Source organism: Diabrotica undecimpunctata, chromosome 4 (genome assembly GCF_040954645.1).
Source record: "Diabrotica undecimpunctata isolate CICGRU chromosome 4, icDiaUnde3, whole genome shotgun sequence".
NCBI classification, from domain to species: Eukaryota; Metazoa; Arthropoda; class Insecta; order Coleoptera; family Chrysomelidae; genus Diabrotica; species Diabrotica undecimpunctata.
Window position 1 is genome coordinate 3929542 of NC_092806.1, and position 25880 is coordinate 3955421.

Genomic DNA, 25880 nt, shown 5'->3' on the forward strand with positions numbered 1-25880 from the left:
TCCTTCATTGTTAGTAAGTTGTTATTAATTCTGTTTCTCTTTATGCTATGTCTTACCTATAGAATTACATATGTAATGATTGTGCAGATTGACTCCCAAATAAATTTGTAACGGCGAATGCGTGTATAGAAGTGTAACTTCCACCGGCAGTCCCACTGGACTGCCACACCCGTTTTTTTAACATTTTGTTTTTTTTAACTAACCCTTTTTTGAGTTTCATTTGAAAAAGATATGTTCTGCATTTCTAATAATTATTTCCCTAGTTACAACTAGTTGTTGTAATAGTTATAATTAGGCACCTCAAAGTGGCGTCCTTTTCAAATTACTAGAGGTATTTCCTGTTTCCTTTCTGTATTTTGTTTTATTTGTCCCAAGAGATTCATGACCTTTTGTTTAATTTTTTGTAGTTGCCCCAATCTGACCCCTTGCCAGTTACTTATCCACGACCTCAGCTCTCCAACTAACCCCTGAGTGCCGTCCGCACAGTATCGTTTATTTTGCTTGCCCTATCTCCACCCCCAATAATTTCTGTCCCCCCTTATAATAATACCCCATGTGGTAGGCAAAATATTTCGTTACAGTTATGTATTGTTCTTCTGTCATAGAACCTCCCTTTGTAAGCATAAAGCTAGTAGACGCATTAGAAATTATATCAGCTACTTAATGAACAGTTCTCGTTGAAGGAATCTTACGGAAAACCTTTACTTACCGGTTTTAAAGAATTTTCATCGTTTCTCATATAAGAACACTTTACATCTCGTAAGTCATCAATTTGAAAAGAATATTTTTGCAAAACCAGTTCCTAAAATAATATATACAGAAATTAAAAAAATACAAACAGTTCAAAGTAAAGTATATAAGTAAATGAGTTGTATAATTGAATTGTATAAAGAATTATATAAAGATTGTGTTAGATAATCACAGCTCAACAAAAAAAATTTGTCTTGCTGTCGAAAAAATCAACTGGTTTTGCTTAATTTATCTGTGCTGATTCCAAAAATACAAACCTTTTCTTTGTATCAGCTCTACTTTTCGAGATATAACATAATCATCAAATACTTAAATATTCTTACATTTATGTATATTCCACATACAATGGGGCACAATATACATAAATATTCCAACACTATAGTTGCAACATGTTTATAAATAAACTTAACAAATTTTAAGACAAATGCATACTAATGCCCTAATTAAAGTGAACTTATAGGAAATGCCCATAACTTGAAATAATCGCTAATTCTTCTTGCCTATTCGTTTCGAATTATGGCGATCATTCTGGCTATAATTATTTTATTAACTGATGCTGTAAATAGATTAGTTGTTGTTGTGAAGAACCATTTCGTCAGGTTTTTTAACCATGATATTCTTCTTCTCCCAATTCCTCGCTTTCCGAATATTTGCCTTGAAGGATTATTTTCAGTAATTTGTATTTAGTGCCGTTTCTCATTATGTGGCCGAAACTTTCTACTTTTAATCGTATACATCACTTCTCTTTCTTTCCCCATTCTTCGTCGTACACTCTCGTTGATTATCTTCCGTCCATGATATTGTAACGTCGGAAACGTTTTTTGGATGGTGATAGAAAGGTTACCAATGGAGACACTGCGGACGGCAGCCAGATGGTTGGTGGAGAGCGAGTCGTGGGTTCGAAACTAGCTTTTTGAACCGGGAATGGGTCAAACGGACGAAATAAGTAAAGATATGACAGGATAAGACGTATTAGAAAAGATACCGAAATAAACAAAAAGATAGATGGGTAAAATTACCAAAGATAAGATAAGATAGGAACATGGCGCCACTTAATTTTTTGGGGTTTAAGGAGAAAATTAAGAAATCTTAGTAGGTTTGATAAAGTAAAACATGACCGACTTATGGAAATTCTAAAAAATAAAAACCTAGATAAAAGAGATTTAAGGCTAATAACAAAAATTTATTACAATCAGCGAGCGATAGTACGAACTGCAAAAGAGACATCTGAAGAAATGGAAATAAAGAGAGGAGTCATGCAATGCTGCATACTATCACGTCTATTATTTAACGCTTATTATGAAGAGGTAATTCGAGAAACTCTGGAAGATGAAACAGTCGGCATAAGAGTAAATGGTGTCTTAGTTAACATCAGATATGCAGATGATACAGTAATAATAGCCGATAGTTTAAAAGACCTGGAGAGACTCATAAGTAAAATAGTAATGTATAGTAGGGAGTACGGATTCCCGATCAATATCAAAAAGACGAAGTTTATGAAAATTTGTAAAAACAACCATAATACTAACGAAATCTTGATAGTAGAAGGCCAGCAGATCGAAAGAGTAAAAAAATAAACTTATCTAGGAACACTTATAACAGAAAATAATGACTACACTCCAGAAATCAAAGTCAGAATCGAAAAAGCACGTTCTAATTTTATGAAAATGAAAAAGGTTCTATGTGGCAAAGATTTAACATTAGCTCTTAAAGTATGCCTAACAAAATGTTACGTATACAGTGTACTATACTATGGAGTGGAATCATGGACGTTAAGTCTAGACACAATGAGACTTAACGCCTTTGAAATGTAGACCTATAGAAGAATTATGAGGGTTTCCTGGGTAAATAGAGTTACGAACAATGAAGTACGGAAAAGAATAGGTAAAGAGAAGGAAGTTGAACTTACAATTAAAGTAAGGAAGCTACAGTATCTCGGACATGTGATGCGGGGTGAGAAGTATGGCATCCTGCGACTCACAATGCAAGGAAAGATAGATGGCTTCGTAGCGGAGATGGCACCTGAAGAAGAAGATCTTTTCTACCTCATATTCGCCAATTTTTAACCTTGTCATATTAACTGTATTTTTTCTCGAGCATATTGGTTATTTTGATTTATTTTGATTTATTGCCAAACCTCTTTTGGATGTTTCCTTGGTTAACCTTGCAGGTTCTTTCTTAAAACTGTTTAGGTGTAATTTATTGCCGTTAAATAGAGCAGTTCAGTCATTTTCTATAAAAAACACTGATACAAATACTCAATGATGACTGAAGAGATCGAAAATGGTTTATTAAATGTATAATAAAATGGTAAATTCTTTTACTTGAGGTTTATAGTATAAATCCTTATTAGAATAGTTTGCAAATATACTTTTGTACCTACTTGAAACACTGGTGTAAAAACGCAGTCACATTTCCATGGATTTCCACCAAGAAATAATCGCACTGCTTTTGGCATATTTGGATTCTTCATTAATGCGTTGTCCAAGGCATACGATGGTAACTGCAATAATATACATACTTATACAAATTATTATTAATCTATTCATATATCTGGTATGTTAAACAAAAGTAAAACCAATAAAAAGGATGAGTCTGCTAATGTTGTATATTATCATAAACTGTTTTCAATATTTTTAAATACAATAATATTAATAAAGTTTACAAGATGTTACGTGTGGTCTGTACTTTTGTATGGATGTGAAACTTGGACTTTAAACACCGATATCATGAATAAAATCGAGGCGTTTGAGATGTGGTTGTATCGAAGGATACTAAAAATTCCATGGACTAGCAGAACTAGAAACGAAGAAGTTCTTCGAAGAATGGGACATCAACGAACTCTATTAAATATTATTAAGAGGCGTAAACTAGAATATCTTGGACATATAATCAGAGGACCAAGATATGAGTTCCTTCGGCTAATTCTCAACGGTAAAATCGAAGGAAAGAAATGGATAGGACGGAAGAAACTCTATTGGTTGAGGAATTTGCGGCAGTGAAGAGGTTTGACAGCGGATCAATTGCTACACGTAGCGCAAGACCGAGATCAGTATAAAAATATTATAAGCATGGTATTCGCCGACGTTCCGTAGGGATATGGCACTCTAAGAAGAAGAAGAAATACAATAAAATATTTCATTCAGGTGCAATTCCAGCTAAAGATTACAACGAAAAAAAAGTCATGCGCAAAAAGAAATAGATAAGTAACTAATAAGCGAAATATCTAATAAATTTTATTTCATATTAAGATTAGAAACTCACCTTACCTTGGCCAATCGATTACCCTTCAGCGAAAACACTCTGAAGTGAGACAACCAGTACGATCCTTCCAAATATGAGACACTCTCGATAGTATTATTGTCCAAATACAAATCCCAAAGTTGCTTAAACGCGGGATCGGTTTTAAGAGATTTTATATTGCTAATTTTGTTGTGTTCCAAATGCAGTATTCTAGTGTCGTGGGGCAGGTGGCTTGGTAGCTCCGTTAGACCCCTTCCTGAGCAATTGACCATTATTATTGGATACTGTATGTTGGTTATTGGATCAGGAGCTATATATTCCAGCGAACAATCACAGCCTTGGGTACAGCTCTCCTTCATTGTCTGTATAAAAAATAAATAAAAATTTTAATTTTTTATCGTATTTATTTTGTTTTAGAATTTATTAATTAATTTTATTTTTTTTACTCTGAAAATGATGCTTTTTTCATATTTGTAGCTCGTCAGATACACCTTACTGGTTTCTTCTTCTTCTTAGAGTGCCATATCCCTACGGAACGTCGGCGACTACCATGCTTATAATATTTTTATACTGATCTCGGTCTTGCGCTACGTGTAGCAATTGGTCCGCTGTCAAACCTGTCCACTGCCGCAAATTCCTCAACCAAGAGAGTTTCTTCCGTCCTATCCATTTCTTTCCTTCGATTTTACCGTTGAGAATTAGCCGAAGGAACTCATATATTGGTCCTCTGATTATATGTCCAAGATATTCTAGTTTACGCCTCTTAATAATATTTAATAGAGTTCGTTGATGTCCCATTCTTCGAAGAACTTCTTCGTTTCTGGTTCTGCTAGGCCATGGAATTTTTAGTATCCTTCGATAAAACCACATCTCAAACGCCTCGATTTTATTCATGATATTGGCGTTTAAAGTCCAAGTTTCACATCCATAATTCCTTTTTGATTTTTTAAAGCTTCCCTAAATAGATTCTCAGAATACACGTTAAAGAGGGTGGGAGATAGTATACAGCCTTGTCGTACGCCTCGTTCAATTACTGGTTTAGACAGGTTTATTTGCACAGCTTTTTTGGACTTTCTTTAAAGTAAAAAGTTGCAAATTATTTCTACATAACGGTGCGTTCTTAGATATTTTATAAAATGTATACGGCGCCATCTAGTGTCCTTTAAAGGGAAGAGACAGACAATGTGATTTTAGTAGGTTGGCTTCAATAATTGTCCCCCTTTCTCGATTTTTAATAATATTTACGAAAATAAAGATAATAATGGTGAGAAGTTTTCAAATTAAAAATTACCTTTTTGTATTGAGCAACTAATAAAACGCTTTTTGCGGAAAAAAGTTTATCCTTGCATGTAAGGTTTCTTAGATCTTGGCAGACTCCACTTTTGTTTAAATGAATGGCCCATGATAGATCCCTCGAGCAATTCCATCGGTTATCTAAAAAAAAGTTATTAAAAACTTCAGATATAATCCAAAAATAATAACACCATCTAGTTTAGGTCTTGGAGAAGATAAGTTATCAACATTGTTTTTCTGGCAGTCGTTTTTTGTCAAACGGTCCTACGAGAGCCAATTGTGTACTAGCATTTTTAACCACTGTGTCAGTTTCTACCTTCATAATACCTGCATGAGTAACATTTCTATAAAAATCAAGATTCAATTGATCTAGTTGATAGCATCCTGTAAGGATCTCACGTGTATGGCTATGACTAAGGCAGATAATGAGAATATTTGAAACTGGAGGGGAGGACTAAGCTAAGAATATAAGGTCTTCTAGGTAGTCAACATGCGAAACCCTTGCATAATCATCATAGTCATTAACATCAGCTTGAGCAGCTCAGATAGTCTGATTAATGATATTTCTTTACTGGTCGCGGTCATCTATTACATGTACTGCTTTTTGAGAAGCTTTTTGTAATGTCTGCTCATCGCTGTGGAGATCTGCTGCTTTGGTGTTGAGTCTGAGTGCTTCATTAGACCACCAATTGCTTTATTTTATCTAGAACCCAGATATTCGTACGGCAAGCCTTCCATGGAATTCGAAGCAGTCGTCTCCATGTCTACATTTCAAAAGCGTCTATGCGTTGCGTCGTCCATCTGATTCTCTGACTGTCCATGCCTTGCATGCATAGTAAAATATAAAAAGGACTAAAGTTGAAACGAGTATTTTCTTGTTTGTCATAGTAATGTGACAATCACGCCAAACCCTGTTTAATTTTGTCATTACTAAAAATCCATGTATACAAAAGCAAAAATAGCAGTCTCGAAGATTGCAGAATGTTAGATAGACTTGCTGTTACTGATGTACCATGGTCACGAAAATAAAAGATATCAATAAAAAAAAATATAAAATGTGCTACAGTGAAGGCGACGAATCAGATCATCATATGGAAAAGCGTGCATCATAAATAACACGGTAAGAAAATTTTGTGCTACGAGTAGCTGAAATTTAAGAAAAAATAATAATGATAAACATTCAAACACGGAACTGCAATATTAATATGATTTAAGTAATGCTTTCATAGCTGCTAAGACCAAATATAAGATCCAGATTTTTTATTTATAGTTGCACAATCTATAAATATTCTGTTCATTTAAGTAGAATAGCGCAACAAATAGAGAAACTATTGTTGAAAATATAGTAAGATTGCTCATAGTAGGAACTAGAACCAAGAGAGGGAAAAGGATGACATAATTTTGTCAAGAAAAGAATATAGTTATTAGACATTCTCGATTTCCAGCTTTCTAAAAAAGACTTTATACGTGAATATCTCTTTCATGTATTTCAGAAACACAAAATATATTCGGAACTCCGGCTGTACGGAAGAAGATTAAAAATATCATGGACTTATTAAAGATAAATATGTACTGGAGAGGATTGGAAAAAATTATAACAAATAACCATTGTACATACATGAAAACTAGAATGCCTGGATGGCGTGATGAAGGGGTTAAAATATGAAATATTGAGACTCATAGTAGGGGCAAATATTTAAGGAAGAAAATCTATTCTTCGAATAATCTGCGTGATGGGTATCAATGCAGAACAATTGATCTGCACCGATAACACCGATTGATCCCAACAGAACTACTTGACTTCTTCTTCTTCTGGTTCCTATCCGTTTCGGATGTTGGAAACCATATTGGCAATCATGACCTTGCTCGCTGCGGCTCGAAACAGCTCCGTTGAGGTTTTCTTAAACCATGTTCTCAAATTCCACAGCCATGATCTTCTCCTTCTACCCAGTCCTCGCTTACCTTTGACTTTACCTTGCAATATAGACTGCAGCAGGGAGTAACGGTGCTGATTTCTCATAACGTGTCCCAGATATTGCAATTTTATGCGTTTGATCGTAAACACAATCTCTGGTTCCTTCTTCATTTTTTCTAGAACTTCCTTGTTTGTGATCCTTGCTGTCCATGATATTCTCAGCATTCTTCTATAAAGCCACATCTCAAATGCTTCAAGTTTTTTAATAGTGGTGTCTGTAAGCGTCCATGCCTCCGCCCCGTACAACAACACAGAGAAAACGTAGCATCTCAAATGTCTCATTTTTGTATCTAGGGATATGTTGTGACTTGTGAAGATGGCGCTCATTTTGTTAAAGACCATTCTTGCCTTTCCTATGCGGCACTTTATTTTCTGTACATTGCTCCACTGTTCGTTTATAATGGTTCCCAGGTAGCAATACTGCTTTACTCGCTCTATCTGCGTCCCATTAATGTATAGATGAGCCCCATTTATATTCTCCTAGAGAATATAAATGGGGCTCATCTATACTTGACTTCTGTACATATTTTGATTCTTTGAATCTTTGCTTAGAATACATTTTCTTCTTCTTCTTCCTTTTTATAAGCAATTCTGTTTGTTAATTGGCGGATTAATACCTCCATGGAAAATTGTCACTTCATCTTTTACGCGGTCGTCCGATACTTCTTCTGCGATTGGTGACTTATATCTTGCTTTTTTGATGACACAGCTCTCCTCCATTCTGCTTATGTGGTTATTCCAACTTTTTTTTCTATTTTGTGTCCATTCATTTATACACTGTGCGTTACATTTTCTTTTAATGCCGTCACTTCCTTTCGATCTCTCAGGGAATTTCTTGTAATTTTTCTCAGTACTCTCATCTCTGCCGTTTCCAGTAGCCTTTGCAGTAGTGTCGTGGCTGTGTCGGGTCTTGTTTCTGAGGCATAGTCATTATTGGTCACCATATAGTTTATTACCAATTACTGTTTCGCCATATAGTGCTAAAAGAATCTAAGGATTTTACTAAGATATCCTGCCAGTGTATTTGCTTTTTGTACTTGATATTTTACTTCTTTGTCCAGGTCTGCATAGCTGGACAGCGTAATTCCCAGTTATTTTATTTCCATTACTTATTCAATACTGATGCCATCAATTTCTATTTTACATCTGGTTGGTTCTTTGCTGACTACTATTGTTTTAGTTTTTTGAGATGAGATTGTCATTGAATTGTCATCGTCATTGTCAATAAATTATTTTGTTCTTATGTTAAATCTGTAGACCAGTCTTTGCAGACTATGTTTATCTTGAGCTATCAATATTGCTTTGTCTGCATAACAGAGTATTTTTATTTCTTTGTTTTTCATTCTGTATGCTCCTCCTTTGTTAACGCTTTTGACGATTTCATCCATGATCAAATTGAAGAGCAAAGATATCAATGACTGCCCTGCCTATTTCTATAGGTTCTGTAAGTTGTCCATCTATTCTGACTTCCATTTTGTTGCTTTAGTAGATTTTTTCGATGGTTTTTTTAATATTTAGGGGAACCTAGAATATAGAGGTAATAAAATCCCAGTTGAATAGAAATGCTTACGTTTGCATCACCTTCACCCGCCCTTTCTAAAGTTTTATACGTATTTGCGTTCCAGGAGCAGTTTTTCAACCAACTCTGGGATTCATCTGCTCTATCTCTCATTTCTCTAGCAGCATCCTTTTTATAAAGAAAACAATATTAGTCTACTGGATCTACTAAGAGGGTCTGAAAAGTAATGAGAATAGAACGATTCCGGTGATTATTGAACTTCTTTATGTCGGTATGAATAATACGATTCTGGAAAATCAGCAAAAAAGGCGTTTGTATCTTAATTATCTATTTGTTCGAGTTATGTTTTTATTTACTACCCATCTCTTCGGACTTAAGAATACATAATAATCGAAGAGGACCAAATAAGGAGAATAAGCCAGAGAACAAAACAATTATAAGCCGAACTCATGAATTTTTGCCATTGTCATAACGTTTTTGTGAGACGGTGCATTATCTTGGTGTATTTTTCTTTTTATTTGTTTCTACACAAGCCGTTTCTCACTAAGTTCTACTTTAATTTGTCCAATAATGTATAATAATATTGCTAACTGATAGTTTTACTTTTTTTTAAATAGTCAAAAAAAATTATGCCTTTACAATTTTAAAATATAGGAGTCATTGCTCTTTGCCACATCCGAATATTGCCGTGCGTTCATTTACTTCTCTGATGTGTAGCAGTGGATCCAGAGCTTTTATCAACTGTTACCAGTCAATACCAAAATTTCTTTCAGAAGGTCCAAACACTTCTGAGAAATGGTCAAACTCTTATGCTTTTGGTCAATGGTCAACAAAAGTGACACCAATCGTCAGGAATCATTTTCATATTTAAATCTTCCTGCAAAAATCACAAGTGCGCTTATTACTAATTCTTGAGGCTTTACTTTACAATCAGCTAAAACTATTACATGAACTTTCCTCAAATTTTCTGGCGGAACTTTTCGTATAATCCCAAATTAAGTTTGGTTATGTGACCAAAATTTGACAGTTTAGGCTGTGGTTGATGTAGTCAAAATATTTAGCCAACTTTTCTGTTGTTTCCTTAACCTTTTTATTTTTTAAAAAATAATGTTTAATGAGAGATCGAAAATCGTTTTTCTCCATATGCGTCTTTTTCCCAAGCACCTCAAATTTAAGCAGCTGTCAAAAAGTTACTAATGTCTGTATCGAACTAAAGTTTGACGTGTACGCTCAAAATCGGTTAGACTTACTAGAACTAATAGTTTTTTTGAGATCTTAGTCGGCGAAACAGATTTCTTATCGGACCACCAAATTTATTAAACTGGACAAGGAAAAAACGAAATAAAATAGCAATAATTTCCAAAACGTGATAAACCACAACATGTTGTCATAAGAACATAAACTGGTAAGGAAAGTAAAAATGTTCTAGTAATTTATAGTTTTAGGTCTAAATTTAAAAAATATATACAGGGTGAGTCATGAGGAACTTTACATACTTCTACCATATGTAGAGTCCCTCAGGGAGCATATCATGTGGCCACTAAAAAATGTCAACTCCTCTTCTTTATTAATTAACAGGATGATTTGTGTAATTGACCATTTATTTCATTTTACTGTAGTGTTTATACGGCTCATTTGATTTTTTTAATTTTTGCATGATACAGTACACTACTATCAAGCATTCGACTGGTATTAGCTAAACTAAAAAATTCCAGGACTGGCTTTGGAAAAATTAATTTAGGGATTCGTATTAAATATTACACCCTGTATATATTTTTTTTAAAATGCAATAAGTGATTTTCAAACTACATAAATAGCCAATGAAAACGACATATGCAACAATGTTGTCGCACTTTTATTAAATTTTTAGTGGACGATCAAATCTTACCAAAAATAGAACAACCATAATGAAGTATCAAATTATAAGGTAATTAATTTAAACAAATGTTATAAATTTCAAACATTTTAATTGAAATGATAAACTGAGTCACTGCACAACAAAAAACAGTAACTACTAACAATAACGAAGAACAATTAAAAAAAAAACTAAAAATATGTACATAGTTATGATAAACCCATAAATTAGAACTGGAAAAGATACAATAATGGTAACAAAATAAAAATAATTCAAAATAGATTTTCGAAATGGAACCCTGTAGCCTGTACACATTTTTGTTGCCAAATTGTTAATTGACGTATTGAATTACGGATACTCTGGGGATCGTTTCTAATAGTATTACAACAATGTATAAATCTATCAATTAATTGTTGTCGGTTATTAATATTCACTGCGTAAACTATTTGCTTCAATCGTCCCCAAATATGGTAATCAACGGGATTGAAATCAGGGGATCTTGAAGGCCACGAAATAGGACCTGCACGTCCTATCCACCTGTTGCCATAAACATTATTGAGATGTTGTCTCACTGCCAGTAAAAAGTGTGGGGGTGCCCCATCATGCTGAAAATACATCCCTCGGATAGCAACGTTCGCGTTGGCAAGCAAATTCGGCAAAATATTTTGTAGAAAGTTCAAATAGACCTGCCCTGTTAAAGGACCATCAAAAAAGTGAGGACCTACTAATTGGTTATTTATGACACCAATCCACGCGTTAACCGAAAACCTTAACTGAGAACGACGTTCTCGAATAGCATGGAGATTTTCTTCTGCCCACACATGTGAATTTCGTGAATTATTTATCCCGTCTCTCCCGTTGGTCGATTATTGTTAATCCATCTACAAAATTCCAACCTATCGATCTCATCTCCAGCATGTAGTCGCTGAACCATTTGAATGTGATATGGGTATAGATTATTTTTTTGTAAGACTCTACTTACTTTTGATTGAGTAACATTGAGTTCTCGACTTACTTGTCTAGTGCTTATTGTAGGGTTCATAGTAACGGCGTCCATAATGTCATCTTCCTGCGCTTCATCTACATGTCGCTCTGTTGTTCTACTAGGAAAAGTGCCATTTTCTCGTAAATAATTAAAAACTGACCCAAATGTTGGATGACTGGGAGTTCGACGATTAGGAAATCTCCTGCGATATTCTCTACTAGCAGCCCTACCATTCCCATTACAGAATCCATAAACAAATATTATGTCTGCATATTCTGTGGTCGAAAACTTATGTGGCATTTTGAACGAAAGTAACAAAAGCTCTACGAAAACTAACACAATGTACTTAACGTAGATATGACAGAAGAAATATGTATTCTTGTACACATAAATAACAATTGATAATGACAATAATGACAATGGGTATAAAATATCAAGAAACGTCAAACGGTCAACGCCAACCTTCATTTTAAACTTTTTTAGATTTATTTTTATTTAGTACAGTTGATGCAATGTATTATTATTTGACATAAAATTTTAATCATTTACAATCAACAAAAACTAACACATACAAGAGGTTTGACTTTTTAATCAATTTAATTTATTATTTATCGAAAATAATGCCCCAATACGATCTATGAGTAAAAATTTATATAAAGTGACAGTAAAGATGTTAATTTTCTACGTATTAGATTATGTTGTAGGAACTCATTTTAATTAAAATGTTTGAAATTTATAACATTTGTTTAAATTAATACCTTATAATTTGATACTTCATTATGGTTGTTCTATTTTTGGTAAGATTTGATCGTTCACTAAAAATTTAATAAAAGTGCGACAACATTGTCGCATATTTCGTTTTTATTGGCTATTTATGTAGTTTGAAAATCACTTATTGCATTTTAAAAAAAAATTATACAGGGTGTAATATTTAATACGAATCCTTAAATTAATTTTTCCAAAGCCAGTCCTGGAATTTTTTTAGTTTAGCTAATACCAATTGAATGCTTGATAGTAGTGTACTGTATCATGCAAAAATTAAAAAAATCAAATGAGCCGTATAAACACTACTGTTAATTAATAAAGAAGAGGAGTTGACACATGATATGCTCCCTGAGGGACTCTACATATGGTAGAAGTATGTAAAGTTCCTCATGACTCACCCTGTATATATATATATATATATATATATATATATTTTTTTTTTTAAATAAAAGTCATTACTTTTATTTAAAATTTCAATTCCAGGTGTAACAATAAAGGTGATGAGAAGATCAAGTCAGAGAAGATATCAAGAGAATAAAGATACCTAAATGGTGATCAAGAATAGAAAATAGACCGAAATGGAGGTTAATCACCAATGGGGTGAAAACACACAACAACCTGGGAAGTAAGGCAACAAAGAATAAGATAACAAAGAAAGGCGGAGTGATCTCCTGCGAAGAACAGGACCCAACATATTGGACTGACTATCTAAAACGTTGCCAAAGGAATTGGATGCAACAGACACAAAATTAAAACAGATAGAAAATATTTTGAGGGGGTTCTATGTCCGGCAGTGGACAAGCAAAGATTGAATGATATGTATATATGTTTTCAATTCATAATATACACATCGGTTTAGAACGTCTTTCGACGTTGTCCGATACCTAAACACCATCTCTTCCTATCTTCGCAGTCGTTTGTTGTTAAATTTCTTTCGCTCATGGACTTGTTTACGCCGTGTTGCCATTCTAATCTGGGTCTTCCTCTTTTCCGTCGACCTATCGGTTGCCATTCTATTACTTTTTTGGGGAGTCTTGATGCTGGCATCCGTTGAACATGCCCATACCACCTTAATTGTTTCTTCTCTATATCTTGAGTTATATTTCCTTCTATTCCCATACGTTGTTTTATTACATCATTTCTGGTTCGGTCTCGTCTGGAAATACCTAAAGATCTTCTCATTGCATCCATCTCTACTGCTTCTATTCGCTTTTTGTTCTTTTCACTAATTCTCCATGTTTCAGCGCCATAAAGAAGAGTAGTTTTAATCATGGTCTCATATATATTAAATTTCCTTCCTATCGTTATCTCTTTACTCTACAGTATACCATTGAGACATCCTAAGACTTTCTTTGCTTGAGTGATTCGTTTTTCTATTTCCCGTGTATCAGTTCCTGTATTGTCAAAGGCAACACCCAAGTAGTCATAGCTCTGATAGCAGGAAATATGTTGTCCGTTTTCCTGTCCTTTTTCAATTCATAATACCCACATTATTTCCATTTCTTCTAAGTTCTTTTAATAGTCGATACAATAAAGTGTGTCAATACGTAAAATATTTGATACGTCTGAATAAAGTCAGAAAATATTTGAAGAATAAAATGCAGTGAAGTGAAAAACGGGAGCACGAATACTAGCAAGTTATTAACGTTGCTTAACGTTGCGACTGCATTAAAAGTTTGCGACGTAAATAGACGAGAGAATTTAGAGAAAATAATATTTTATCAAGCGTTACTTACTTTTTATATAAAGCTCATCCAATGTCCCAGTATGAAAGCGGCTGCTTAATTCCGACAGAAAATTCTTTTCTAAATGCAGCCTTTTTAAAAATGGAAAAAATCGTACAAAATCCCTGTGGATATGTTTTATTTTTAAGTTGCTTAGCACTAGTTCCTGAAAAAAAACAGATTTTTTCTATTAGAAAGGTAAATTAAAATTTGCAATATTTTAAAGATTCTGTGATTTCAATCTAATTAGTTAATTAATTATATTAACATCCTCACTAATATTCACTAATATTCAGATCATACTCTCCTTGTAGCTAAAGTAAAGCTCAAACTTAAAGCAAATGGAAAGATACAGAGAGGATAGAAGAAGGGCGACCTTCTCCAAAAAGTACAAAAAAGTATGCCCTCTGTTTGTAATTGTACATCATGGAATGGAAGATTATTAAACATTATGTAACAACACCAATTAACCGTCCAAAGCTAAATAATCACGTTAAACAGAAATACCGTATAACAGATGATACTCTTAAAACCAAAGGTTCTGAGAAGGATGAATAAAGAAATGGAAATTTTAAATACAATCGCAACAAAAAAAAATTTAATATTTTGGACAAATTACATGTGGAGAGAGATAACTTCCTCTAACTGATTATGCAGGGAAAGATACAAGGAAAGTTTCTGAAGTCCGAATATCTAAGATGATTGGCGACCTCCGTCAAGGAGATGGCACTTGAAGAAGAAGAAGTTAATCCATAAAACAGATTTATGTCCAATTAGAAAGGGCGTTCCCATTTAGGAATTGTCGTCAAACTTTTTCTGTTAAGAGAGCTTTCGCTGTGACAATCAAGACTTAGAGTCAAACACGATCGCTTGTTGTGATTAATTTGTCAATCCCAGTTTTTGGACAACGACAACTTTATCAACTTCTTATGAGATCGTTGTAGAATAAATGCTGTCAAAATATTTATGAAGGAAACTTAATTGAAGGAATAATAGTATATTCTTTCTGATGAATCTCTTGCATGCACAGCTGGTTCCTAAAGAAACTGATACGACTCTGAGTAAGATTTGATTTTTTGAGCAGTGTGTTTGATTGATCTGATAATATATTATATTTATTATGATAGAGAAATAACAAAACAAACAAACCAACAACAAACAATTAATTACATATGTTAATTCATAAATTGGAATAATAATTATTGTCTAAATTTTGATATTATTTTGAATTTCTGCATTTTATAAAGAGTATATAAATAATAGTTTCTACATAAAATAGGGATGTTGTCCAGATTTATCCATACGGCTCTCACTCCCTCTAAGGGGAAAATTCACTTATCCCAGATACCTACGGTATCAAAAGGGTTGAGCTCTGGTGGGACTCTTTCCGTGTTATCGAGCCCTAGGTGACTTGGTATGTTGGAGTATCTCCCAAAAATTTTCGTACACATCTGGACGTGGCGAGGAGTACAGCTTTCTGTATGGCCTTATAGAGATGTTCATTTAGACTAAGCTGTTTCATGTTCTCTATGAGGTTTTTGGGAATAACACCAGTAGTAGATAAAATAATGGGTACTGTCTGAGTACTTTTCATTCTCCATTGTCTTCTGATTTGTATTTCTAGATCTCTGTACTTGGCGATCTTTTCGTTGTATTTAACACGTAAATTATTGGCGTTGGGTATCGCCACATCAATAGGTGTTGTTTTCCTAGAAGGTATATTAACTAGTATGAGATCCGGTCTATTATGCGACACTGATTCGTCTGTGAGTACAGTGCGGTCCCAGTATAGCTTGTAGTTGTCATTTTCAAGCATTCTGTCATGGACGTATTGATAATAAGGAAGATGGTCGGTTTGGAGAAGTCCCAGTTTGTCGGCTAGTTCTTGGTGGATAATTTTTCCTACTGAGTCATGGCGTTCTTTATAATCTGTACCGACAAATGCCTGGCAGCCATCGGTAAAATGTTGGATGGTTTCTTGGGCTTGACATACATATCGGCATTTGTCATTTTGGACTTGAGGATCTTTAATAATATATTTCAGGTAGTTTTTTGTTGGAATAACCTGATCCTGAATGGCAAGTAGGAAACCCTCAGTCTCAGGAAACATCTTTCCTGATGTCAACCAATAGTTCAACGCTGTATTGTCGACATATTCGTGGCTGATCTCATTGAGATGTCGCTCATGCAGAGGTTTACTGATCCAGGGGCGCATTTTTTCTTGCTGAGTCAGATGGTTTATGCGCATTTCTTGTTCCCTCAGTTTAAGTGGCGTTGTATCGTCTACTGCGCAGATTGCTCGATTTAAAGTAGATGTCTCAGCCTGAACTTGAAAATAAGTTTTTAAATTAGCAATTTGTTTATTCAATTGCTCACCTATATCCATAAGTCCTCTTTCTTTTTGATACCGTGGCAATGTTGTTCTTTCTACTGCACTGCGTGGATAATGTTTTTGCGCCTTTGTGAGAAGTGTTCTTACTTTCCGCTGAATACCCTCTATATCCGTTTTTGACCACTTTTTAATACCAAATGAGTGGCTCAGCGCGGAACAGGCGTACGTATTTAATGCCTTAAACAAATTTTTACTATTAAGATATAACTGATTTAATTGTCTTACTCTTCGCACGAACTCAGAAGTTAGTTCAGTTTTCATTTGTTTATGGTCAATTTTCCGCGCTTGTTTTACTCCGAGATATTTGTAAATATCATTTTCACCCATTGCCACGATGTTTTGGCCATCTTGCATATCGAAACCTCCGGGCTGAACCTTTCCTCTGACTAGGGTTGTTGTTATTATTTTTATTATTAATAAGGAATAAAACAAACGACTTAACTCAACAATATATTAAAACAAGAATTAAAATCAAATTAAAAGATAACTGGGCACTATCGAGAGCAGCAACATTTTAACGTAAGCAGAACCACAGTTTTTCTATTAATAAATAATGGAGGAAACAAAAAACTATCGAAAGAAAGCGAGGGTCTGGAAGACCAAAACTATACTAAATTTAGGTATGTAAAAATAAAATTAATATTTTACAATATCTCCATCAGCATTGACAACACCTTGTATTCTTCGGTCCATCTGCGTGAAAGAAACTATGAAATTGTCCTCCAGAGAGCTCTTCCCAAATCTGTTGTATACTGTGCCACAACTATTTAGCATTTTGAGGTGTAAAATTACTCCGATACAACTGTTTTAAAATATCCCTCCACACATTCTCAACTGGGTTTAAATCTGGACTGTGGCTGGGCCATGGTAAGGTTTCGATGTTGTTATTCTAGTACCACCGATTTATTATATTTGCAGTGTGAACAGGACAATTGTCTTGTTGGAGGATAAAATTATTTTCTGGATACAACTATTCTACACTGGGAAACATGAGGTTTTCTGGAATGTTCAGATAAGTCTGCTCAACAAACCTGCCATCAATATGCCATACCATTCCCATTCCTCTAGATGAAATCCATTCCCATACATTGGCGCTAAAATGACCAGCTGCTCGATATGTATCAACATATAGAGGACTAAATATATTATTATCTGGATATACATCTCAATTTTGCCCAATTTAGAAGATTGCAAAATTTTCTCATCTGTAAATATTACTGATGGTTTAAAGCAAATATAGTAAATAGCAAATAAGTTTTGATTGCTTCTGTTGTGCTGTAAGAGCTTGTTTTTTTCCTACAGTTCAGTACCTAGAATGCGATGCTTTAATTCTGCTCCAAGTTGTTGTCTTTCTTCCTGGAAACTGTCACATAATTCTTGCAGTTTTCGCATCTTCAAAAGGATTCTCTTCTAATCTCTCCAAAGCGTACGATCACCATGAGCGGTAGATATTCGTTACAATTCGTTTGTAACGAATTACGAATCACGAATTTGTTCAATTTGGTTCTTTGCTAGCATGTGAAGCCATTTTTTAAGGTTCAACAGAATAAGTTATCTCACAAATTTTAAGATTTGCCTGTGATAGTGATAAGATGTAAATAATAAATATTTATCCTTCAAAATACACTGCTCAATTTTCTACAAACTACGCTTTAAGAATTGTATCAGTTGTATTTAAATTGAAAATATAGGTTGAAGGTTTATTAAAAACTTAAGTGTTCATATTCTTAACCAACTTATCGCTTGGTTTTATGAATTGGTTTTGTCAGAACTTATTTATCTCATCTTGGGTTGGACCTCGTGCTAGTAGTTTTATGGCATCTAAAAATCTTTTGCATCTAGATCCTAATAAAGTTATGAAAAATAAATTAACATAATAATATCCAGACCCAAAAAGTTTTATTTTACATTATCCCACAATTACCTAAAACCAACATAAAACTATACAAAAAATGTTTAAAAAACTTACAGTAATGGCGTTATCCGCTTCTGGCGGAACAACATTCGTCACCTCACCATTCTCTACCACTAATAATTTTAAATTAGGAAATCTTTCTACTATAATATTCAGATCTAACGTTCGAATCGTTAAGTTGGATAAATTAAGTTCTGAGACAGTCGATGGATAACTGATTCCATCGTGGAGATTCCCGTGGCATTTGAGAGTATCATTTAAGTATTTACACGTGTTGCGGTGGTGGTCTCCAGGTCGCGTGTTTATTGTGGCAAATTGTAATATCAGGTAAAAGCAGCTAAAACAAATACAATAAATTAATATAAGGTAGTATACTTTAGGTTTAAATATAAATATTTCGAAAACAAAAATCATGACCAATTTGGTACCCAACCAGAACATCAGTATTGGTAGGGAAGAAATAGAACTCGTAGATAGATATAAATACCTGGGACATGAAATTATGATTGGCAGGGATAACCAGACTCATAACCTGAAGACGGCCTTGGGTGGGCAGCATTTGGAAAACTGAGAGAAACTTTTAAAAGTGAGCTGTCCACATGCCTAAAGAGAAAAGTATTTAATCAGTGCGTCCTCCCAGTCTTGACGTACGAAGCAGAAACACTTACCTTAATAAAAGCAGCAGCTACCAAACTGAGTTTCACGCAGAGAAGAATGGAGCGATCCATGTTAGGAATAACTCTGCGAGACAGAATAACCAACGAAGACATCAGGAGAAGAACCGGAGTGACTGACATCATCGAGAAGATAGCCAGACTAAAATGGAGATGGGCAGGACACATAGCCAGAATGACAGATGGGCGATGGACAAAGAGGTTATTGGAATGGAGGCCAAGGGAAGACAAGAGAAGCGTCGGTCGACCACCTACAAGATGGACTGACGATTTAAGAAGACTTAACGCAGCCAGAGGTGAAAACCAAATGCCAGGACAGGGATTCACGTCCAACAGCTCAGAACACTAACGCGTCGAGAGGCGGGGAGTGAATCCGACGAAAAAACTTGTCGCCAACGGTTACTTCAAGTCCACAATTCAAAACATTACACACCGACATCTACATCCCCCTTTACACCCTAGGACGACAAATTCAGAATCTTCGGGTAATACTCCTGTGGCTTTTCTTCCGTATATTCGAAGTGTCACTGATAGGATTGGCAAAATTCTTCGCAAAGAAGGTATCAGGACTACTTTTCGACCACCCAAGAAAGTCTCACAATATCTACCCTCTCCTAAGGACCCATTACCGCCCCTATCTTCCTGTGGTGTCTATTCTATTCCTTGTTCATGTGGACAAGTGTATATTGGCGAAACTGGTCGTTCCGTCAAAACTCGGATTCAAGAGCATCAAAGATGCATTCGATCAGGTCTTTTCTCCCATTCTGCAGTTGCAAAACACTACCAAGAAACCGGTCATTCCATATTGTTCGAAAAAACCCATATTATTTCTAAGAGCCCCTTCTTTTATTCCAGGAAAATCCGCGAATCTCTAGAGATCCGAAAAAATCCACATAATATCAATCGAGAGGAAGGATACTACTTGTCTCCCATCTGGAATCTCAGTCTAGAGCCGCCGTCCGGTCCCGCTACCACGATGCAGCCACATGATTGGCCAACGCGCGCTTCTTCCGTATATTTGAAGTGTCACTGATAGGATTGGCAAAATTCTTCGCAAAGAAGGTATCAGGACTACTTTTCGACCACCCAAGAAAGTCTCACAATATCTACCCTCTCCTAAGGACCCATTACCGCCCCTATCTTCCTGTGGTGTCTATTCTATTCCTTGTTCATGTGGACAAGTGTATATTGGCGAAACTGGTCGTTCCGTCAAAACTCGGATTCAAGAGCATCAAAGATGCATTCGATCAGGTCTTTTCTCCCATTCTGCAGTTGCAAAACACTGCCAAGAAACCGGTCATTCCATATTGTTCGAAAAAACCCATATTATTTCTAAGAGCCCCTTCTTTTATTCCAGGAAAATCCGCGAATCTCTAGAGATCCGAAAAAATCCACATAATATCAATCGAGAGGAAGGATACTACTTGTCTCCCATCTGGAATCTCAGTCTAGAGCCGCCGTCCGGTCCCGCTACCACGATGCAGCCACATGATTGGCCAGCGCGCGCTTCTTGACGTTCGCGCCACGGAGTGTGCCGATACGTCCCGACACGACAGGTCACCGCGACTATAAATAGAGCGGCAGCGGAGTAATCGTCGGATTCACTCCCCGCCTCTCGACGCGATAGTGTTCTGAGCTGTTGGACGTGAATCCCTGTCCTGGCATTTGGTTTTCACCTCTGGCTGCGTTAAGTAGTTGAGTTACTGTGACCAAATGCCCATCTTGGTAGTTAGTATTCGCCTCTGGTTGCGTTGAGTAACTGAGTTACCGTTGCTAACTACCCATCTTCCTGTCTTTTGTTTTCTTTTTGTTCTCCTGAAGAAGCTACATACAATTGTAGCGAAACGTCGAGATGAACCCACTTTTGGGTCACTTACAAATGACACAGTCCAAACCCGGAAGACGAATAAACCATAAAACAATATTGTTCTGAAGCTATTTTCTTGTGACATGTAAAAGTAATTACTATTTAAATGGGAATAAGCCACAACTAAAGGTTAAAGTACATTTATTGACGTTTCAATTTCCAGTTCGGAAATCGTTCTCAAAATAAAAACATTAGTTAATTAAACAAATTTTGTTTTTTTGTTGTATAACGTCATATATAATTTTATAATTATATAACGTCAATACATGTACTTTAACCTTTAATTGTGGCTTATTCCTATTTAAATAGTAATTAATATAAAACAAGTAATTTCTAAATTGAAATAAAAAATCCTTTTACGATCATTTTTTGCAGTATTAATATTACTAATAATTTTACAGTATTAATAGGATTTTATTCTTACTGTATACTTTACTATTTAATATGGTTCTAATCAGTGAGCTCTGAAAGATAACACAAGCGTAGATTTTGTCATGAATCTCTCATATCCTGTAATTGGGTTTTTGAAAATCGAAAAAAAAACTGATACCCGACTTTAGCGATATTCCCAAACCGGTTGCAAATTAATGGTACCCTAATAAATTTGTCATCGTTGTACTTGTGATTTGAAAAAGATTTCTCTTTAAAATCAAAATCAGCTGATTATAAGGTATACATAAATATGGAGATATTTGTGAAATATTTGAAAACAAAACTGCTTCTAAGTTTACATAAACCATCTGTTATAATTTTTGATAATGTCCCATACTATTCGGAAATTTTAAATAAGCAACCAACAAATTTCTAGACAGTACATCAAATAAAAGAATACAGTTGGTCAAAAATAAAGAAACGCCAAAAATATTTATAGTAGATGAGTTTATACACCGTTTTGGATATAAAATGTTATGACTGTCCATTTACCATTGAAAATTAAATTAAATATTAAATAAAATATGGGGAATGTGCAAAATTTACTACAATACAACTATTTTGGACGCAACGGTTAAAGTGGAGCAGCAGTTTTGGAAACATGACAAGAAGAATTGACTACGCATCTCCGTTCGGCTGGCGGAGATAATACGGCCGAGGTCAGAAGGCCCTGCCTGTCGTAAGAGGCGACTAATGGGTAGAAATCGAAAGGTGGAGAGCCGTCGCTTGAGATGTCGGGTTTGGAGAAACGCACACGGTCGCTTAGGCGACACGGTCACCGGTCAAATTCCTAGTATCCGAAACGAGACTCTCGTGGGACCACTCTACTCTCATTCCAAGAGAACCTGGCGAGGTTGAACGAGCTGGGCCCGTACACACCTCTCTTGGCCTTGTGTCAAGAGTGGTGTTGGTGCCCCGGCACGTAACCATCAGGAGATTCAAGAGTGGTAGAGGAGAGATCCTCGGCGGCGACCTGTTTACGTATGAGGTGGAAATTTTAAAGTTATTGTTATCACTTGTATCAGTAAATATTTATCACTACAATTAAGAAACAATAAAATTTGTAATTTTTTTCTATTTTTGCTCTAATAATTGTACATTTCTGTTAATGAATGTAAAATACATTAGCTTTCATCCCTAATACAAAATGGTGACAAATTCGTGAAATATACTTTAGAAAGTGACCTCTAACATTTGGAGAATACCTTTGGAAACAAATTTTGATTTCAATAAAGCGTATTTGAAACATTTATTTGAGGAATATTACAGACATTTCAATTTTTTTAGTTTGAAGTCTATGATTTATATAAATGTATATACCAAAGCTTCATTTAACTTTTAAAAGCTAATTATCCAACAAACTCTATCAGTGACTTTAGTAAACAAAGCTGTTTAAAAAACACTAAAGCCAAAACCTATTAAAACTTTTAATCTAATTTAGTTTTGTCAATTTAAAACTTTAAATAAATGGAATACGAATAAATAAATATATCTGTTTTGCAACAATATTAGATTGGATTGTTAATTGGTTTTTAAGGAAAGTTATTACGAAAGTCTCTATTTAATGTTTTAAAGCTCATAGATCATATCTTGTAACAATAAAGCTAAAAAGAATATATGGTAAGAAGCTGATTGTTCACAAGTAGTTTAGACAGGATGCGTTGCTCAATTCGGAGGCTTTATTGAAGGTAAGTAGGTATATTATTGATTGAATTGATTAAATTGATTGCATAGATAAAAGTTTTACAATAATTTGACAAAAAAAGGACAAGAAATACTGAATTTTGGACACTGCAAAAATTAGGGCGTCAACAAATCTGAACCAGAACTTAAAAAGGACTCGAGAAAAAATTAATTAGACAATAGATCGACATTTCAGTCCAGTCTCTCAAAAATACGTATATTATATCTATATATTAATATGTATCTGAAAGAATTATTAATACAAAACTATTAAAATTGACATATTTATTCTCAAGCTAAAAAAGATTATATCTTTAACAAAGTAGTTCAGAAAAATTATATCATCAATAAGATAAAATGCACAACTACTTATATTTTTAATAAAATACTGCAAAAAGTTCATATTGTTTTCGGTATACTTATAAGTAAATAAAAAACAAGTTGCAGTCTTTAAATAAACTGAAATTACATTTACTAAGCAAATTAATGTAATTAATTCTTTAAATTTTTTAACACAACGAAATGACTAATAAATTATATTATATTATAAGAAAAAGGCCTTAATTTCGTTTATCTAAAAATTAAGAAACACAAAATTAGAAACGTTCTTCATTCCTTTTCTTTATAAATAAACAAAGATAACTCAGAACAAAACTTATGCTCTTAATCGCTTAGTGCAGTCACACTATTATCCTAATACGCTGATCAGCTTAAGTCACTAACTTCCTAATGTCCTAATCAGCTTAAGATGGAATACTGGTAGTTCTGTTATGACATTGTGAAGACACACTCAACTTCTAATACGGTGATTGGCTTGAGTCACTAATTACCTTATATGGTCACGGGTTGTTCGGTGATGACACATAAACACAGCGGAACGAGAGATAATAATTTGGTGTGATTTAATTATGACCATTGTGAACGAGTTTGATTTAATTTAATAAAATAGCTATATTTACGTAAATACGTGTTTTAACTATTTCAATAGACGATACTATTTTAATAGACGATATCAGAAGTGTGTTAAAGAACCTACGGTAGAATTTAGTGAACTGTTTTTAATGTTAAGTGATTAAAAGTGTCCAAAATGCCGAAAAGGAAAAAGTCCAAGCGAGATAGTAGTTCCAGTCATGGTACAATGAATACACAAGTGAAACCACAACAATTTTCGTCTACCGATTCTTCGCCGAGAAGGTAGTCAAGGTATACAAAAACGAAAAGAACACGTAGAATGAAGTAAGTGTACTTAAAGGTTTTTACTAGTCGATATGGAAGAGAAATTTTAATAAATCATACACGTAAAATGTATTAAAGACACTTATCACCTTTTTACTGAATATGGTTTGCAGTAGTAGAAATATATTGTTGTCCGGCATAATAATATATGTGGGCTTACTTTGTTTTACATGCAACAGAACTTTAATTTTATGGAAGTAAGTAGCGATATATTGTTTTATTTGAAAACGAAAAGTTGATTAGGTGTAACTTATTTGTTTATTACACAAATTATCTGCTGAATGGTAAGTCGTATCATTTATTTGGTTTTACCTGTATGTAGAGCGGAAAAAGCTGAGAATTTTGGTATACTTAACTCAATATTTTAAAATTTGTCATTTACCTGGTTTTCGCAGTATACCGACGATATTTCAAGCGATTTCTAAGCTTAGAGGTACCTCTAAAACATGGTACGCTAGTTTTATTGAAAATGAAGTTGCATGGTCTCAATTTTCTTGGGCAGAATGGAGATCAGTGTTAGAAAATACTTTTCAAAGTACACGAAATACTTATGATCTTTTTATGGACGTAGCCCATCATAAACCAACAGAGGGTTCTTCATTATATGAATTTTATTTTGAACATTTAGCAAAAATTAATAAACTTAAAGTAAATTTTTCCAAGTCAGATAAGATTTCTTTAATAATTGGTGCTATTAGAGACGAACATATTAAATCTGCTATTGAAGTTGCTCAAATCAAAGATGTCAATTTATTGGCAGTTTATTTAAGAAATAAGCTTTATCACAAAAGTCCAGAAAAATTGCCTGATTTAACAAATCCAATTGTTTTTTTTTCCAAATCAAAATTTGTACATAATAACAAATTTGTTAATAACAAATTTAACAAGAATAAACCTTGTATGTGCTGTGGAATTCAGGGTCATTTAAAAAAAGATTGTCACCACAGAAACCAAATATGCAGGTTTTTTTTTTTAAATTAAAGGTCATATTGAACAATACTGTTTTAAAAAGAACAAAGAATGTCAAGAGACAAAAGTAAATAAAACGAACAAAAATTTAGAAAAAAATAAATCTGTTAAACAAATACAGTTTGATTCATTCGAAAATAAATTTAATAAAATTATTTTCTTAAATGAGCACAGCCATACTGCATTCATTGATTTTGGCAGCGATTGTTCGCTAATTTCAAAAGAATTGGCAGATAAGTTTAAATTAGAAATAAAATCATTAACTAAAGATGTAAAACTTTCTGGATTTTTGGGAAATTCTTTATCAGTTGAATATTATGTATTTGCTAAAATAAAAATCGATTTTGTAGAATTAAATATTATGTTATATGTCATGGATAAAGATTGGGTTAATGACCTTCTAATAGGAAGAAATTTTACAGAAGATGTAAATATTATGTACTATAGGATAGATAATAGTTTAACATTTAAATATAAGAGAGACTTAGATAAAGAAATAAGTACCGGAAATATATCTAAACACGAGAAAATGATGTTGGAAAATATTTTGCTAAATCACGAGGACTGTTTTTATACAAATTTGAAAGCTCTAAAAAAAAATCG

At 34.2% G+C, this 25880-nt stretch overlaps 1 protein-coding gene across 3 annotated transcripts in view; it reads right to left on the bottom strand.

Annotated features, from left to right (window-relative positions):
* The window catches only part of swi2 (Protein singed wings 2), a 74218-nt gene that overhangs the window by 2102 nt on the left and 46236 nt on the right, over nucleotides 1-25880 (bottom strand). For all 3 annotated transcript variants that reach the window (XM_072528696.1, XM_072528697.1, XM_072528695.1), the window contains exons 3-8: nucleotides 18471-18753; nucleotides 14122-14275; nucleotides 5285-5427; nucleotides 4020-4355; nucleotides 3134-3253; nucleotides 710-802 (exon numbers count right to left, since the gene is read on the bottom strand). In XM_072528696.1, the coding sequence (XP_072384797.1) occupies nucleotides 710-802; nucleotides 3134-3253; nucleotides 4020-4355; nucleotides 5285-5427; nucleotides 14122-14275; nucleotides 18471-18753 (1129 nt within the window). The remainder of the gene's footprint in view (nucleotides 1-709; nucleotides 803-3133; nucleotides 3254-4019; nucleotides 4356-5284; nucleotides 5428-14121; nucleotides 14276-18470; nucleotides 18754-25880) is intronic.